This window comes from Scylla paramamosain, chromosome 15, assembly GCF_035594125.1.
Source record: "Scylla paramamosain isolate STU-SP2022 chromosome 15, ASM3559412v1, whole genome shotgun sequence".
Taxonomy (NCBI): Eukaryota; Metazoa; Arthropoda; class Malacostraca; order Decapoda; family Portunidae; genus Scylla; species Scylla paramamosain.
In genome coordinates this window covers 3,468,873-3,488,511 of record NC_087165.1, presented here as the reverse complement: position 1 = coordinate 3,488,511, position 19,639 = coordinate 3,468,873, and the positions used below count along the sequence as shown (strand labels likewise).

At 38.4% G+C, this 19,639-nt stretch overlaps 1 protein-coding gene across 3 annotated transcripts in view; it reads left to right on the top strand.

The window, feature by feature from the left end:
* Window positions 1-19,639, top strand: part of LOC135107280 (exonuclease 3'-5' domain-containing protein 2-like) — a 169,954-nt gene that overhangs the window by 107,865 nt on the left and 42,450 nt on the right. For all 3 annotated transcript variants that reach the window (XM_064016950.1, XM_064016951.1, XM_064016949.1), the window contains one exon: window positions 8,007-8,093. In XM_064016950.1, the coding sequence (XP_063873020.1) occupies window positions 8,007-8,093 (87 nt within the window). The remainder of the gene's footprint in view (window positions 1-8,006; window positions 8,094-19,639) is intronic.

The window sequence follows — 19,639 nt, the reverse complement described above, 5'->3', positions numbered from 1 at the left end:
CATTGAAAGTCTTAATGAATTTCTCCACAGCTGTATGATCCAAGCTGGCACCCTCACCATGCCTTATAGTGCTGAAACTTCTCAAGCCTCAAACACTTCTGTATCTTCCTCACTTGTCCCAGGTTCATTCTTTATTAGATTGACATGAAGTTGCCTTGCCTTTTCACAAATCATAGCTTCTGATACTATCAATCGGTAACTGTTTTTCTCTTATCCACACCATTAATAATTGATCAACTTTTTCAATATGATCAGAGGCATACACACCTCTACCTTTTTTCATCTCAATTGTCATATGAACCTTCTTTTTTAAAACTATCTCACTACCTTTCATAGGCCTCACACTTGTGGCAATAACACTTTCAGTAAATGAAAATATAAAAAAGGGTGTCTTTACTTATGTGATTCCATGCACTGGCAGCTGCATATATGGCATCCTTGACATTAAACTCATGCTGGAAGCCTTCCACACCTATGCCTCTGTTCACTGCTGCCAGCATGTTCAAGAAATTATCTTTATGTTTATTCTTCATTGATCTAAAGATGACTAAGCCACATGACTGAATTAATGAAGTCACATATGGGGCAAAGTACATTGCTTAAACAGTATTTTTGGTGAAAAGTTCAGCTGGAGGATTAGCAGAATAGTTGTCAAGGAGTAACAAAATCTTGCAGTTGACATCCAGTCCAACTTCCCTGCAGTGAATATGAGCTGCTGGTACAAAATATGTGTGAATTCAATCAGAAAATATGTCCCTGGTGATCATAGGTGGATGTTATTGTGATAAATTATCACAATAATTTATCACAATAAGATCAGGTTATCAGTTATCAGATGATTATTTTTGCTGTGTTATCAATTCATTGATATCACCAATACTTTTGGTTCCAAACTAGTAGTTATTGATAATTTCAGTTCTTAAAAGATGATCATGTTGAAATTTTAAACTTTCAAAATCAAGTGTTATTTTACTTAAAACAATATTTTTCATTAATGAAGAGACAGGATAAACATTGAATTAAAATTTCTTCTAAGATTTCTCTAAGTTTTCAAAGATAAAGATAATAATAAAGATTTGGATTTATCAACATTTTATTTGATATATCAGTATTGTGATCGCTAGTATCATAATTTTGGATTTTATCAGTTTATTGGTTATCGGGCGATAAATTAATCGCCAGTTATTGATTATCAGTTATTGCTGATAAGGTTATTGTTATTGATTTATCGGTTATTGTGATAAATTTTTTCGTTATCATGCCCAGCTTTGCTGATGATCCATGCCCTTTTGTTAGCATAATAATGGACTGGTAAGTTATTCACACGTTTAAAACAGTGAGGACACTGCCCTTTGCCTACCACAGCAAGCTTACATTTATGCGTGCCTGCTGCATTAGCACATCCCAGCTCAGTCAATCTGTCCTTGGCATCCTTAACTCTTGTGGGAGCTTTCTCATCAACTGTGGTTAGTGTTTCTCTGGGATAATAATGCCAAAACAGTGATGTCTTATATAGTATTATAAATTTGTTCTGCTGTTAGATTTTCATCAGCAATGATTTTGTGAAATTCAACAATGAATTTCTCTACTGCTTTGTGATCAGCAGATAGATACTTTAAGGCAGGTTCACTTTGGATACAGTGCTATGCCAAATATGGGATGTGCACAATGCTTTTTAAATAAGGGTGTTCACACCGGATGTGATGCTATGCTTGCAATGTGTGCAATTGTCACTCACATATCTTGCCTGTTGCAGTCCAATGATTTTTATCAGACATAACTTAGGTGATGCATGCACTTCCTGAATAACTTGTGAGTCACTGGGTAAAAAGGGTATGCCATCACTTGTCACTGCACTGTTCCCCTTGGAAGAGAAGGTGCATAGCATAGCTTATCATCACTTGTGGTATAAATACTCAAATTACAAGCATTGCCAATGTCAGCCTGTGGTATTCTGTATCTAGCATAGTATCACAGCCGGTGTGAACCCATCTTTATCACCACAAATGTAGATATTTAATGCCATGCCTTTTCTTAAATTTTTGTTACCAGCCTGCTGAATATTCACAGCCCCCTTCAATATTCAGTTCCTCATGACAGATTTTTGCTTGTTTCATGATCAATATTCCATTAGGCAGGATGTGCTCACATTGACACTGATGCATGCACTCCATTACTGCATGATTGAGATTTAAATTTTTTGCTCTATGTAATGTTTTTCAGTTTTTCATTAACTTTTGTTCATCATTTTCAGCATAGAATTTTAACAGTTTGTCCTTCTGTTTCTTCAGGCTATAGACACTGGTTGTTCCAACATCAAACTCTTCAGTCAGATGCTTCACACTTACACTGCTAGCAAGTTTTTTTCAGCAAAGTGACTTTTTGTGTTATAGATAAACAAATATTTTCTCTTTTTCTTTGCCCTATTACCCTTAGGGGTATCTTTAGTGCCCACGGAAAAAAAAAATTCCCTTGTGGCAGACGATAATTACTAAATCCTATCACTGGATTACAAGAAATACAAATATTGACACTTTTATAGATTTTTAATTGATAATGGAATAATCTGAATAATAATAATAATAATAAGAAAGGAATTCAGAAATACAAAATAAATGGTAGCGTACTCTTCAGTTACATAATTCAGAAAATACAAAATAAATGGTAGCGTACTCGTTACATAAAAACTACGATGGAGATATTTTCGCGACTACTGAATTGCGGGGGAGACCAGAGAATAAATAAATAAATAACAAATATAACCAAAAAATATGTATAGACCTGAGGACAGTCTCACACGGTGATCTCGAACCAGGTGGTTACGCTAGTCACGTGGAGAAAACCAACAAAAAAGAACGAAAAAATGCGAATATCTATCCACTCAGAACAATAATTTATCAACAAGAATATCTGAGGAGAATCCGAGAGGGTCTGCTTTAGTAAAAAGTTAAACAAACACTTACTTAATATTACAGGAAATGGAGGAGGAGATTATCAGACTGCATGCTCACCTGAGGAGAATCCGAGAGGGTCTGGCTTTGCTTGTGAGGAAATTGGCGGGAAACTAAGGATAAAGGTTTCCAATGGGGAAATTTATTGAGAGTTATAATTTTGTTTTTTAGTGGGGGGGGCGACTAGGTTGTGAGTTCAGGGATGAAAAATATGAATAATTAAGTTACCGTTTACTTTATAGTTGTTACTTTAAGAAGTTTAATTCAATTGACTTTTGAAATCAATTGGGGAATTAGTCAAAGTCTGGTATCTCTTCCTGGCTTGCGGAGCAACAGGGGTAACAGGACGGCGAAGCAAAGAAGACTTATTAGATTCGTCAACCTCATTGGCGCGGCGTAATTATCTGGGATTTGTTTGAGCTGGTTTAAGACCTTACCATTATAGAATTAATTTTATCGTATTAAGGGCTCCCCATTCTCTGGGATTAGGTGAAAAATTCGCCTCTATAACCTGGCCAAGCAAGAGAAATTATGTTTATTCACGGGGTAAATTTTGTTATAGAAGTGGTCAACACAATGACGCTGAGAGGGGGGGGGGGGAAAAGCAAGGACAAAAGGACACTGAGGAGAGGAGGGGAAGGGGGGGGGTTAGTCACATGGTACTGAGATTCTGGTCATCCCCGCACATTACATGGGCCTTAGCCTAGGAAAAAAAAATAGAAATATACATAATTAATTTTCCAGCACTACACGAGCCTTTCATCCGTTCTAGAATTTTTCACCTCTCTCTTTTCTCCTTACCAAAAAAAAATAAAATAACACCTTCACATCCGAGTAATTAGAAACTCCCCTCACCACCACACAACCAAGCCAGGCTGACGAACTGCACGTGATCTCTGTCGGGAAATAACTCTGACATTCTCTCCCATACAATGGCTTGTGGGCCATATCACCACAATGTCCCTTGGAGACATAACTCGGCTCTTTCTCTCATCTCAAGGAAGAAAAAGAATTCCACCCCAACCAGCCTCTTGACCTCCTGTGGTGTGAGGACTTAACCTTAAGTCACTCCGTCACTCTCTGAAACGAGATTCGGCCACCCCAGTACTCGGTTCCTTCCACTCGAACAGTCATTTACTCATCCACACATTCACTCACACCACGAGATACTATAGATGATTACGCGAAGCGCTCGCCACGTCCTGAAGTAATCCACCACAGAATGGCCCGAACGGGTTGTCGAGTGCAGTAGTAGTCTGCGAATTAAAGTGGTTCCTTATTCCTTCTCAAATTCTTACATCACCTCTCACATAGTACACATACCCGTCATACCTCGATTCATTACAACCAGTCCAGCCAGGCCATGCAAAAGTAAGGGGGGGGGGACTCTATTTACCCCAAGCACTCTGCTCTTTTCTATACCGTTCTTCCAGCGACATTAACATTCCTCAATATAGCGTCTGGGACGGTTACGCACTCTAGGCGGTAACACTTCAGTTTCTATATCAGGTTGGAACACTGTGTCTTGAGCCGCAACTACGTACTCTTCCTCACTGTGAAACTGTTTGATATTTTCTGCCGCTCTTTGCACCATCTTTCCCGAGAAAGGGTCTTTCACCACATAACCACCGCCTCCTCTTAAAACTTCCACCACCTTATATGGGCCGTCCCAACGAACACAGTTTCTTACACACTCCTGACTCTGTAGTTTCTCGCTTCACCCACACCAACGCCCCAATGTCTACCTTCTGCTCCTTGCGTTTCCTGTTGGCCGCATTATGGTATTTCCGAGTCATTTTCTCGTGTGTTTCCCGGATCAGCCGGCGGACCACATCCACGTCTTGCTCGTCACCATCGACTGCGGGTAGCCTGGCACCCACCACTCGGGGCGCATGCCGGGAGAAAAACGCGAAGAAAGGTTGTTGGGCGATACTGGTATGGACGGCGGCATTCATAGTGGCCTGACACACAGGGAGTAGGCGAGGCCACCGTAGCGGGTAACCTCGGCACATGGAAGCCAAGATGGATTTGAGCGTGCGATGGAGTCGTTCGGTGATGGCGTTCCCTTGCGGGTGGTAGGGAGTGGTGTAACAGAGGGTGATGAGGTGTTGCTGGCAGAATTGTTGGAAGATCTGGGAGGTGAACTCGCCCCCGTTGTCCAGGACGATGGAGTGAGGAGTCCCGAAGTCGGTAATGTACTGCTGCAGCGCCTCTACAATTCCCTCTGATAGTTTGTTTTTGAATGGATAGAATTTCACAAATCGGCTAAAGTGATCTACGATAGCCAACACATATCGGTAGCCACCACTGCCTGCAATTATGTCCCTCAGGTCTATACACACCCCTCAGGCACATTTCCCCATTTATCCACTTATTTCCAGTCTCCACCTCTTTCGGTTAGTCGCGAAATAAATCCCACCGCTGCTCACCAGTTTAGTGCCCACGGAAAAAAAAAAATTCCCTTGTGGCAGACGGTAATTACTAAATCCTATCACTGGATTACAAGAAATACAAATATTGACACTTTTATAGATTTTTAATTGATAATGGAATAATCTGAATAATAATAATAATAATAAGAAAGGAATTCAGAAATACAAAATAAATGGTAGCGTACTCTTCAGTTACATAATTCAGAAAATACAAAATAAATGGTAGTGTACTCGTTACATAAAAACTACGATGGAGATATTTTCGCGACTACTGAATTGTGGGGGAGACCAGAGAATAAATGAATAAATAACAAATATAACCAAAAAATATGTATAGACCTGAGGACAGTCTCACACGGTGATCTCGAACCAGGTGGTTACGCTAGTCACGTGGAGAAAACCAACAAAAAAGAACGAAAAAATGCGAATATCTATCCACTCAGAACAATAATTTATCAACAGGAATATCTGAGGAGAATCCGAGAGGGTCTGCTTTAGTAAAAAGTTAAACAAACACTTACTTAATATTACAGGAAATGGAGGAGGAGATTATCAGACTGCATGCTCACCTGAGGAGAATCCGAGAGGGTCTGGCTTTGCTTGTGAGGAAATCGGCGGGAAACTAAGGATAAAGGTTTCCAATGGGGAAATTTATTGAGAGTTATAATTTTGTTTTTTAGTGGGGGGGGCGACTAGGTTGTGAGTTCAGGGATGAAAAATATGAATAATTAAGTTATCGTTTACTTTATAGTTGTTACTTTAAGAAGTTTAATTCAATTGACTTTTGAAATCAATTGGGGAATTAGTCAAAGTCTGGTATCTCTTCCTGGCTTGCGGAGCAACAGGGGTAACAGGACGGCGAAGCAAAGAAGACTTATTAGATTCGTCAACCCCATTGGCGCGGCGTAATTATCTGGGATTTGTTTGAGCTGGTTTAAGACCTTACCATTATAGAATTAATTTTATCGTATTAAGGGCTCCCCATTCTCTGGGATTAGGTGAAAAATTCGCCTCTATAACCTGGCCAAGCAAGAGAAATTACGTTTATTCACGGGGTAAATTTTGTTATAGAAGTGGTCAACACAGTGACGCTGAGGGGGGGGGGGGGAAAGCAAGGACAAAAGGACACTGAGGAGAGGAGGGGAAGGGGGGGGGGTTAGTCACATGGTACTGAGATTCTGGTCATCCCCGCACATTACATGGGCCTTAGCCTAGGAAAAAAAAATAGAAATATACATAATTAATTTTCCAGCACTACATATCTACAGGCCTTTTTGACATTTTCAACAGTATCTTCACACCACAGAGCACATGACACCCACAGTAGTCACAATGAATAATGAGTGAAAGTGTGTTACTGTGATGACTGCTGACAACAAACTAACACCAACTCACCTGAGCTGGGGAAGGTCAAGACAGAGATAAGACAGGTCACTTCATTCCTGCCCAAAATGCTTGCCCAAATGTATGATCAGAGATCTGAGGCTGACATCACAGGGTGGAAGGGTCAAGGTATTGGTAACATCAAGATCTATATATTTAAATATATAGGACTTGGGTGATACCTACTCACTTAAGGCTGAGACCTCTTGGTGTTCACCAGTTTGTGACATCAGCAGCAGCCTCCCCTCCTCCCGCAGCCTTGCTGCACAAGACTTTCTTCTTTCTCTCACTCTTATTCTGTCCACTTCTCTAATGCAAGAGTTAACCAGTATTCTCAGTCATTCATCCCTTTCTCTGGTAAACTCTGGAACTCCCTGCCTGCTTCTGTATTTCCACCTTCGTATGACTTAAATAACACTTATCCTTCAATTTTTGACTACTGCTTCAAACCCTATTTGGGGACTGGCATCTCAGTGGGGGCTTTTTTTTTATTAGATTTTTGTTGCCCTTGGCTGGTGTCCCTCCTACATAAAAAAAAAAAACAATGTACTCTAAAGTGTACATGTGATCAAAATTCCCTCTGGGGGCCTGGAGGAAGACCTGTCTAGTCTCTTGTTCTTGAGTGATTCTTGTCTCAAAGCTGTACATGATGAAACCTTCCCTGCACTTTGTGGAATTTTCTATTTGTGACATGTCATGTCACCATTTAAAATTCTTTAAGATTTTGGAGGTTTTTGGATTTTGGTATTTTGGTATTTTGGATAAAGGATTCTCAACTGTATTATTTTCAGTTATATGGATGAAAAAATTCTGAAGACCTTTGGTAGACCTGGATGTGAGGCAATAGGTGTGAAGTAGAAGTTGGTGTTAAAAATTGCTGGATTTAATTGTGGGACTTTGATATGTCTCCTTAAACCAACAAACAATTGATCATTGGTTGTTGCTAATCTGTGGCATACATTCCTTTATATTGGGCTTACTGTGTTCACAGTTTTCCTGTTGTCTGTTGCCTGTTATCCTGTAGAACCCTAACATCATTACCCCATGAGAGGTATATGGCATCTAGGCACTGATTTATTGATTGGAATCAGTCTGCTCTGCAATCTTTGGAGTTTACCATCATTGGAAAATTGTCATGTAATTCATCTGCATTCACAATTGAGTTGAATATTATTTTTTATATGTAATAGCATTTAGTTTTTTTCTCAAAATTATACCTAATTTATTGATTATGTTGCAGGAGTTCTTGAGGGATGATACTGTGCTGAAGGTTGGTGTTGGCATTGTAGAAGACAGTGACTATTTGAATCAGGACTACAACTTACAAGTAAGTTTTCCTATCAAAGGTTATAAAGCATCATCATCATTATTATCTGTGAATTTTAGATGAATGGCCAAATGGTATTCTTCAAAAACTGTTTGGTCTCTGGGTTGTAGCTGTACATCCAACTCTTATCACTGGTGATAATCCTCAACATAAAGGCTAGGCCATCTCGAGCCTTTTGAAGATCATAGTAGACTGAAAATGTTGCTTTTGGTGGAGTGTCATAATCTTCAGAATGAACGTGGCAGTTACACAGCTTATGTTCATATTGGATATCAAGACCGCCTGAAGTGTTCTAAATAAAACATTGGCAAGGTCAGCAAACTTCCTGATGGTGAATCAGCAATCATGGTGCACACTTCCCTCCCTCCCTCTTCTTCCACCTCAAGTGCAACTCAGAACACCTCATCCAGCTCATTGCTTTATTGCCATAGGACTGCTGAAATATTTCAAGGGTCTCTGTTGCTGATTTTCCAAGTTTGACAGAATTTTGTGTTTACTCTGTGTTTGAGTTTTAAGTTGATAGTGAAATCACAGAACATGTGAACTTGATCACAAAAATGTATGTGACACATGTCCTGATGTTAATAGTGCAACAACATCCTGCATGCTGACTGCAGAATGTTGTTGCTCATTACTACTATGCATGTATGTCCATGCTGTACTCCATTCATTACTAGTGAAAACTGTCCCATAACTTTTTGATTACACCTTGTAGGAGCTACTTCTGAGGCAGACCCTGAAGAGGCTGCCCTCCTTCCTGATTCCTCCTTCTATCTCTATTTTTCTCCCTCCTCTCCCCCTTTTTATCCCTTTCCTCCTTATGTCCATCCTACCTGTCATATCTTCCACTCTCCCTCCACTTTTCCGTGGTCTCTCTCTCTCTCTCTCTCTCTCTCTCTCTCTCTCTCTCTCTCTCTCTCTCTCTCTCTCTCTCTCTCTCTCTCTCTCTCTCTCTCTCTCTCTCTCTCTCTCTCTCTCTCTCTCTCTCTCTCTCTCTCTCTCTCTCTCTCTCTCTCTCTCATACACATACACACACACACACACACACACACACACACACACACACACACACACACACACACACACACATCTGTCATGGGACACACGTCTGTCATGGCGGACAGAGAAGTCAACGCAAACAGGCGCTCCTAAAAATCCAGCCATCTACGTCGCTGAGAGCTGCCCTAGTGGAAATACAGAGGTGAGAGTTCACACTGGTTCTACTCGTTGCTGTCCTGTCTCCAAAAGTGTTTTGTAGAAAGCAGTTAAATTGTTATAATGAGCAGTGAAGAGGGGGCCTACTTTGGTATCCACTATGTTGTTTACACCAATGGGGACCGTCCCAAAGGCGAGACAGAGACTTCTCGGGATTTGGGGAAGAGGACCGAAGGGTCGGGGAAGCAATGATGAGAAGGAGAATTATCACACTGGAAACTAAATTGAAGGAAATGAAGGATAGATTTGACAAGATGGAGAAGATGGTTGAAACTTTGATCACTGAGAAGGGGGTGTGGAAAGGTACATATGACGATCTACATAAAAAACTAACGTTATATGAAAAGAAAGCAATGGAATATGAAGGCAAAGTGGAAGAGTTAAACATAAAACAGGAAAATTGAAAGAAAGAACAAGAGGAAGAAAAGATCGATTTTAGGAAAATTGTGGAGGAACAAACAAAGGCAAATGACACAAAGCTAACAGAAAAAAGTTGTTCAAGTTATAAAACAGAAAGAAACTTGGTGAGAGACACTGTGGATAAGGATAAAACTGTTGTGGTATTCGGCCTGAAGGAAGAGTGTACACCTCATTGGACTGAAAGAGAAAAGAAGGAAAAGATATGTGTGGAAAAATTAGTGGGGACATTACAAGAAGAAAAAGAGCTGACTAGAGAGATCGAAGAAATTAAAAGATTGGGTAGATATGTTGAGGGTGGATAGCGTCCTATGAAAATAAGGTTTAGGTCACAAGTGGCAGCTGAAGAAACACTGAATAAATCCTGGAAACTGGCCAAGGTGGAAGAATACAAACAAGTGTGGATAAAAAAAAGATTGAACCAGAGAAGAGAGAGATACTATAAATGAACTAAGAAAAGAAGCAAATGAAAAAAAATGGAAAACTATCAGAGGTGGAGAAAAAACAGTTCTTTTGGAGAGTCATGAACATGAGGTTGAGAAAATGGTACAGGAGGGAAGTAAATGCAGAAGGGGAAGACTAAAAGTAGCATACAAAAACATATATGGACTAATGTCGGTGGTGTTGGAACTAGAAGACTATTTAAAAGAGGAGAAATCGGACATCATAGGAATCGTTGAAACTAAATTGGTAAGTGAAGGGGATATATTAAATATTGGTGAAGGAAAATACAACCTCTTAATGAGAAATAGAAAGAATAAATGGGGAGGAGGTGCGATGCTTCTAGTTAGGAAGGATTTATTAGTGGAATCTGTCACATATGGGGTGGAGGAGGCAGAAGTATTGAAAATATGCTTAAGGCAGAATATGCGAAGATACCGTAACATTGTGATGACTTATGTTCCCCCCTATTCTAACTCTTGGAGAGAGGATGAATATAAGAAAATGCTTGAGGACACAAGGACATGTTTGGCAGAGCTGCTTGAGGAAAATGATGATATACTACTGATGGGGGACTTTAGCTGTAAAGAGATATCTTGGGAGAACTGGACCACAGAAGGCAGTGAGTCATCATGGGAGAACAAGCCACTAGACCTGGCTATTGAAAATTTCTTGACACAATGGGTTACAGATGACACAAGATTTAGGGGAAATGGAGCACCTTCAAGGCTCAATCTAATTTTTACCAAGGAACAAGAAATAGTAGAAGACCTTAAATACATAAATCCAATAGAAAAAAGTGATCATGTGCTGATTCACTTCACAGTTATGGATAATAACCTCAGTATAAGAAAAGAGGACCACAGAAGAGAATGGCCAAACTACAGCAAGACTAACTTTAGACAACTTAGGAAGTATTTCAGCAAAGTGAATTGGAACATAGTTATTCAAAAGGAGGACATAGAGGAAAAGTGGACAGCTTTCCTGGACATTTATAATAAGGGAGTAGAGAAATGGGTACCAAAAGATCAACAGAGAACCTTTTTGAAAAGGATTGGTACAACAGATGTGCAACAGCTAGATTGGAGAGAGAAAAAGCATGGAACAAATGGAAGAAAACAGGAGACTGGACCTGTGGAACAATTATATGAGGAAGAGGAATGAATATGTCAAAACTTGCAGAGATGAGCAGAAAAATTTTTAAAAGAGTTTGTGGAGAAATGTAAAGACCAATCAGATTTATTTTATAAATTCATTAATGGAAAATTAAGGAGTAAAGATGAAATAAGCATAGTAAAAGCTGGAGAAGAGACAGTGGAAGACCCAAAAGAGGTGGCTGAAGTGTTTAACAGATACTTCCACTCTGTGTTTACTAAGGAAAATTATTTCAGAGGTGAGAGGACAGCATTAGAAAAAGTGACTGACCTAAAGGAGATTAAAACATCAATGGAAGAAGTAAAGAATATGTTGGAAGACCTGGATGTAAGGAAAGCAGTGGGTCCTGATGGTGTATCGAGTTGGATTTTAAAAGAGTGTAGCTCACAATTAGTCTCAGCACTGCACAATATAATTAGCACCACCCTGGTAAAAGGTAGAGTACCCATAGATTGGAAACTGTATCACTCACATGTGTGGTGGTGAAGATTTGTGAAAAGATCATCAAGAACAGATGGGTGAAATACCTAAAAGACAACAAGGTGATAACAGAGAAACAGTTTGGCTTGAGAAAAGGAAGATCTTGTGTTACGAATTTGATATGTTTCTACTCAAGAGTAATATAGTGCAAGAGAGAGATGGATGGGCTGACTGCATATACTTAAATCTGAGAAAAGCATTTGATAAAGTTCTGCACAGAAGACTGATATGGAAATTGGAAAAAATTGGAGGACTCAGTGGATCACTGTTAAAGTGGATGACTGACTTTTTGACTAACAGAGAAATGAGAACAGTAATTAAAGGCAGCAGGTCAAACTGGAGAACGGTAATAAGTGGAGTCCTGCAAGGTTCAGTACTTGCACCTATTATGTTCGCAGTTCATGTAAATGATATGACAGAAGGTGTAGAAAGTTACATGAACCTTTTTGCTGATGATGCTAAGATTATGAGGAAAGTAACAAATGAAGAGGACCGCAGTGCTTGAAATCAGGACTTAATTAAGATTAATGAATGGTCATTGAGGTGGAACATGGGGTTTAATGCTAAAAAATGTAGTATGATGAGGCTTGGAAAAAGTGTGAGAAGACCAGTTGGCAACTATTACTTAGGGAATGAGGAAATCTCTATAAGATCAGAAGAAAAGACCTAGGAGTAATTATTACTAATAATTTGTCATTTGGGAAGCACATAAACAAGATTATAGGAGAAACATATAATCTGCTGAGAAACATCAAGATAGCATTCTCCTATATTGATGGAGATATGATAAAAAAACTGATAACGATGATATGTCCGAGATTGGAGTACACAGCATTAGTGTGGTTGCCAAGTTTGAAAAGGGATACAAGAAAGTTAGAAAGAATCCAGAGAGCTGCAACTAAAATCCCTGCAAGCTTAAGAGAGTATAGTTATGAGGAAAGGTTGAAGAGATTGGGCCTGACTACACTAGAAAAAAAGGAGGGAAAGAGGTGACTTGATAGCAATATATAGAATATTGGAAGGAATGGAAAAGTTGGACAGAGAAGACCTCATGATACCAGATACGAGAGACACAAGACGAAATGGAAGGAAATTGAAAAGGAGTGTTTGCAGAAGAGACATCAAGAAACATAGCTTCCCCCACAGAAGTATAACAGTGTGGAATGAACTTAAGGATGAGACTGTGTGTGCAAAAACAATTCATATATTTAAAGAAAATCTAGATAAAAGTTGATATGGAGATGGGACGGCACGAGCCTAGTGTGTCTCTTGTCCTGTATTTCACAACTAGGTAAACAACTAGGTAAACACACACACACACACACACACACACACACACACACACACACACACACACACACACACACACACACACACACACACGTCGTTGTCGAGTAAACAAGCAGCAATCCAAGCTCCAGCAGAGAAAGATTTTGTTTGACCACGGCCACCACTAGGAGCCTTGAATGTTTTCCCAGGTAGGAGCTGTGCTCAAGTAGAGTTGTCCTGTCTCCAGAGATAAATAAATAAGGGAAAATTTAAGTAATAACAGAGGTAATAAAATGAGTAAAAGCTCCAGCAAGGCAGACACCATAGGTGGGAGCGGAGTGTTACCAACAGGGTCACCATTCCCAGGATTTGAGGAAGATAATGAACTACATGATAAAATACAAGGAAGGAAAGTGGCTTTGATGGAAGGGATGATCAGCGACCTCACTGAAAGAGCGAAAAAAATAAGAAAAAGACAACATGACCTGGAAGAGGAAAACAAAGAATTGAAAACACTATGTGCTGATCTAAAAACAGAATTGAAGGAAAACAATGATATTGTTAAAAAACAGGAAAATGAAGTGATAGGGATGAAAAGTGAACATCAAATTTGGAGGAAGGAAAAAGAGGGAGAAAAAGTTAACTTTACAGAAATCATAGAAGTGCAAAAGAAGGAAAAGACAGATTTAAGTAAGGAAATTGTGAAAGTGATCAAACAGAAGGAATCAATGGTAAGGGACACAGTGGACAAAAAGAAATGTATTGTTATATATGGATTAAAAGAGGAAACAGAGCCAGTAAGATACAAGAGGGAAAGAGAACAAAAAAGGTAGCAGAGGACGTTGTAAGAAATATACAGAGAGAAGGGGAGGACTGGATAAGTGAAATTGAGGGAATACATAGACTGGGGAAGTATATAGAAGGAGCAAAACGACCACTGAAAGTAAAATTTAGGGCACAAACAGCAGCCATGGAAGTGATATTGAATGTGTGGAAACTGGACAAGACAGAGCAATACAGGAAAGTTCGGATAAAGAGGGACATGAATGAGGAGGAGAGACTCAAAGTAAGCGATCTAATAAAAGAAGCAAAAGGCAAAAAACGAGAACAGAACAGAGGAAGAGAAAAAAAAAGTTCTATTGGAAGGTAAAAGACGAGAGGCTCAGGAAGTGGTATCTGACAAAAAAAAAATAGAAAATGTAAATAATGTATGGAAAAATAAAAAGTGGACAGTGGAATATACAAATATAAATGGTTTAATATCAACATTGCGAGAATTGAATAATTATATTAAGATAAAGCAGCCTGACATCATGGGTATTACTGAAGTTAAACTAAATGAGACAATAGAAAATATAAGAATTGGTAATAGTAATTATAATGTGTGGATAAAATATAGAAATAATAAGAAATGGGGAGGAGTCATGTTACTTACAAAGAAGAGTATAACAGTGGAAGAGGTTGAAATAGGAGAAGGAATGGCAGAAGTAATTAGAATTCAAACAAAAAGGAAAGGAGAAGGAAGAAAAGATTTTGCAGTGGCTTATGTACCCCCAAAGACAAATACATGGACACAAGAGGATTATAAATTATTGTTAAGAAATACTAGTAACTGTTTGGAGAGAATACTGGCAGAGAATAATAATATAACACTTATGGGTGACTTTAATTGCAAGGAGGTATGCTCGGAAGAGTGCACCACAGATGGGGGAGAAGAGTCATGGGGATACGAGTATATATTTAATAATGACAAATACTATGACCCAGTGGATTGGAGAAAATACAAGATTTGGGGGTAATGAAGAGGCATCAAGGCTAGACTTGGTGTTTACAAAGGAAATGTATATCATTGAAGGAATAAATTATCAGTACTCAGTAGGTAAAAGTGACCATCTGTTAATTGAATTCAGTATAGGTCCAATAGAAAATAGGAATTAAATTTACAAGAATGGTAGATATAATTACAGGAAAGCAGATTTTATCAGGTTGAGGGAATATTTTGCATTGGCTAAATGGAAACAACTGTTCATGACAAACAGTACACAGGAAAAGTGGGACATATTCATGGAAATTTATAATGAAGGGGTCAGTAGATATGTACCAAAGATCAAAACAAAGGAAGTGAAAAAGAAAAAAAATGGTTTAATACAAGATGTATAACAGAAAGAAAAGAAAAAGAAGCAGCATGGAATAGATGGAGAAAAAAGGAGGAAGTGAGAAATGGGAAGATTTCAAGAAGGCAAGAAATGAATATATCAGAATCCTGAGAGATGAAGAAAGGAATTATGAGAGAGATATAGTTAACAAATGCAAAGATGAGCTGAAGTTATTCTTCAGATATGTAATATGTAAATTAACAAAAGATGACATTACATACAAAGAGACATGGCTACAAGCGGAATTAATGAACAAGTGCTTCCAGTCAGTATTTACCAAAGAAAGCAAATTTGAAGGAGAAAGAGCATGGCACAGAGACAATGTGATGAGAGAGATACAGGTGGACATAAGTGTAATTAAAAAGATTATGAAAGATTTGGATGTAAATAAGGCTCAAGGACCAGATGGAGTGTCCAACTGGATACTTAAGGAATGTTGTGAACATCTGGCAGAAGGTATACACAATATGTTCTTTTAAGGAAGGAAAAATTCCTCTAGACTGGAAGAGAGCCAATATTGTGCCCATTTTTAAAGGAGGTAATAAAGAAGATCCATTGAATTACAGACCAGTGTCCCTAACAAGTGTGGTGGCAAAAATAGCGGAAAGAATAGTTGAAAACAGATGGATGGAATATTTAGAAGAAACACATACATTGACTAACAGACAATTTGGTTTCAGAAGTAGAAGATCTTGTGTCACGAATTTAGTGAGCTTTTATAGTAGAGCAACTGATATAATTCAAGAGAGAGAGGATTGGGCAGACTATGTTTATTTAGACTTAAAAAAAGCATTTGATAAGGTACCACACCAGAGACTGCTATGGAAAATTCAAAATATAGGGTGTTTGCAAGGAAACACACTGAATTGGATTACAGACTTCTTGAGGGATAGAGAAATGAGAACAGTAATAAAGGGAGAAAAATCAGAATGGTGTAGAGTTACAAGTGGAGTACCACAGGGGACAATCTTAGCCCCGGTAATGTTTCTGGTGTATGTCAACGATATGGTGGATAAGGTTGACAGTTATATAAGTCTGTTTGCAGACGATGCAAAATTATTGAAAAGAGTGGAAAACAATATGGATTGTGAAATATTACAGAAAGATCTAAATAAGATATATAAATGGAATAAGAAATGGGAAATGGAATTCAATACAAAGAAATGCAAGGTGATGGAATTAGGAAAAAGCAAAAGAAGATTGACAAGTTCCTACACCATGGGAGAAGTGGAAATTAAGAAAACCAAAGAAGAAAAAGACTTGGGAATTACAATAAGTGATAATTTATCACCAGTAAAACATGTAAATAAAATAGTTTGGGAAACTTATGAGTTACTAAGAAAGATGAAAGGGGCATTTGCTTATATGGCTGAAGAGATGATGAAAAAGTTGATGGAAGATGTGATTCGACCAAAACTGGAATATGCCACAATTGTTTGGTCACCCCATAATAAAAATGAAATAAAGAAAATAGAAAGGATCCAAAGAGCTGCAACCAAATTGGTACCAAGTTTGAGAGATTTAATCTATGAAGAAAGATTAAGGAGACTGAAGCTTCCATCATCACAAGAGAGAAGAGAAAGAGGAGACCTGATTGCTATATACAGAGCTTTAAAGGGAAAGAATCAAGTTGACAAAAAAGTTGTGTGGGACTCAAGAGCTACAAGAGGACATGGAGTGAAATTGAAGAAAACAGCAAGTAGAAGAGATGTCAAGAAATATGGTTTCCCAAATAGAAGCATAGAAATATGGAACAACTTAGATGAAACAGAGGTACAAGCAACAAATATTCATGAATTTAAAGTTAAGCTGGATGCTTATTGATATGGAGACAGGACAGCACCAGCATAGCTCTTTTCCTGTAAAACACAACTAGGTAAATACACACAAACATGTGCATTCCACCCAGCCGATCAGACACATACACAATAGCTTCAAGGGTCTACCTAGGTTTTGGTTGTACAGGGGGACCAAGCTTGAGTCCTGTCTCCATAATAGGAAATTGTGTGATGTGTGAGTGCAGGGGAAGTGAAGTGTAAATTGGGAAGTGGCCAAAAAGGTAAAATGGGAGAGTAGTGAAAGGTAAACATACAGTGAGGAGACTAGTGAAAGGTAAACATTCAGTGATATCAACAGGAAAGATGGCAGCTGTCATGGTAAATATTTTTGAAGGATTCAAGGATGAGGACCTCAGTGTAGCCCATACAAATAAACAAACTTGGAAAATTGAAGAAAATGGGAAAAATAAGAGAAGAAATATGCAACTTAGCAACAATGATAAAGATGTGGAAGGAAGAGAGAGAGGTGGGTGGTGACAATGTAAAAAAAGATATTGAATGATATAACAGAGATGAAGAAGAAGGGGAAATGGAAAAGGAAAAAGAAAACAAAGAACTGAGAGAAGAGGTGATAAAAATACTGGACTTAAACAAGAAATACTCTGAAGAAATCAGGAAACTAAAGGAAGAGAACGAGGAGTTAATGAAAGCTTTACAAGAGAGAGAGATTAAGGTTGGAAAAGTAAAAGAATTAGTGACATAGGAAGTCAGAAGTTGGAAGGAAGAGAGAGAACAACAACAAAAGATGGACATGTAGGAGACAATAAGGCAACAGCAACAGGAACACAATAAGGACATGGAAAAGCAAGCAATTAAAATAATAAAGGAAAAAAAGCAATCTTGTGAGAGACATGGTACAAAGAAAGAAAGATGTGTGTGGTGGTATTTGGGATCAAGGAGAAGAACCTATCCATGAAAGTAGCTAGAGAGAAAGAAAAGGTGAAAAGAGTCAAGGAAATTATAGCAGAAGTGGTGGAGAAAGGAGAGCAGATAGTTGAACAAATTGAAGAGGTTTATAGGATTGGAAAATACAATGAAAATGGAACAAGACCAATGAAAATAAGATTCATGTTACAAACAGCAATGAAACGTCTTACAAAGAACAGGAAAATTGGCAAAAGTAGAAGGGATGAGGGGAATATAGATAAAAAGAGATGAATGAAGAAGAGAGAAGTAAACTGAAAGAATTGAGAGTAGAGGCCCAGTCATAAAATGAGGAGAGAACACAGGAAAAAGCAAGGAGATTCATTTGGAAAGTTGTGGATATGAAAGTGAGGAAATGGTGGCACAAAGATGCCACAGAAGATCACCAAGCAGAAGCTTGTAAATTATGTATACAAATGTAGATGGTTTGGTGTTGAGCCTATAGGAACTTAAAGACTACCTGAAGAACAATAAACCAGATGTGGTATGTTTAATGGAAAACAAACTAAAAGAGGAAATGAAGATGAGATTTGCAAAGGAAAGTTATAGCACATGGAAGAGAGACAAAAGGAAAGGGAGGAGGAGGTGTGATGATATTGGTAAGAGGATATTGTTGTTGAGGAAGTGGAATATGGTGATGGAATGGCAGAAATTTTGAGTGTTGTGATTAAGATCAAAGGAAGAGAAAAAAAGAAAGTTATTGTGACATACATACCACCAAAAACTAATGGATGGGAGACCAATAGATATAAAACTATGCTACTAGAAACAAGAAATAGCATAGAGGAAATGATAAGGAAAAGTAACAAAGTGCTTTTAGTAGGCAACTTCATCACTAAAGGAATTTACTGGGAGGTGGAAGTGAAAATGTCGGGTCATGGAGTGAAGAACTAATACATACCATGACTGTGATTACAGTGAGACAGTGGGTGAATGAACCTAAAAAATGTAGAGAAAAAGAACCATCACAGTTGGACTTAGTTTTTACGAAAACCCCAAAAAGTAGACCAAGTATACATTGTCTGAGTCCACTGGGAAGAAGTGATCATGTAATAATAATAATAATAATAATATCAGGTTTATTTTTATCAAGAGGCAGCAGACAATACAGTGATAGTCGCTGAAGGGGTCTTGATTTACATGGTATACATATTTACATATATATATATATATATGGTATATATATTTACATGGCAGCAGCTTCACCGCTTTTACAGGCTGGACATGATTAAACTGCATACGATATACTTTTTTGGCAGAAGCTGCACCATTTACATAGCTTCACCACTTTCATAGTGTGGACATGATTGAACTGCATACGATATACATCTTTGGCAGGAGTTTTGCCACAGAATAACAAACACCTACTGGGGGATTGAACATGGGACCTTCCGCCTCCCAGTCAGAAGCGCTACCCGTTATGCCACGATGTGTGACAATAGAAATAGTACTACAGGAGGAAACAGTGTTGCACAGGAATGAACAATTTAGAAATGGGAGACAGAACTATGCTAAGGCAAACTATGCTGAGCTTAATAAATTTTATGGAAAAATTAACTGGAAAGAACTATTTGAAGGTAAAATAATGCAAGAAAAATATGAGATATTTTTGAGCAAGTATAGAGAGGGGGTGCAACAGTTTGTACCAAGT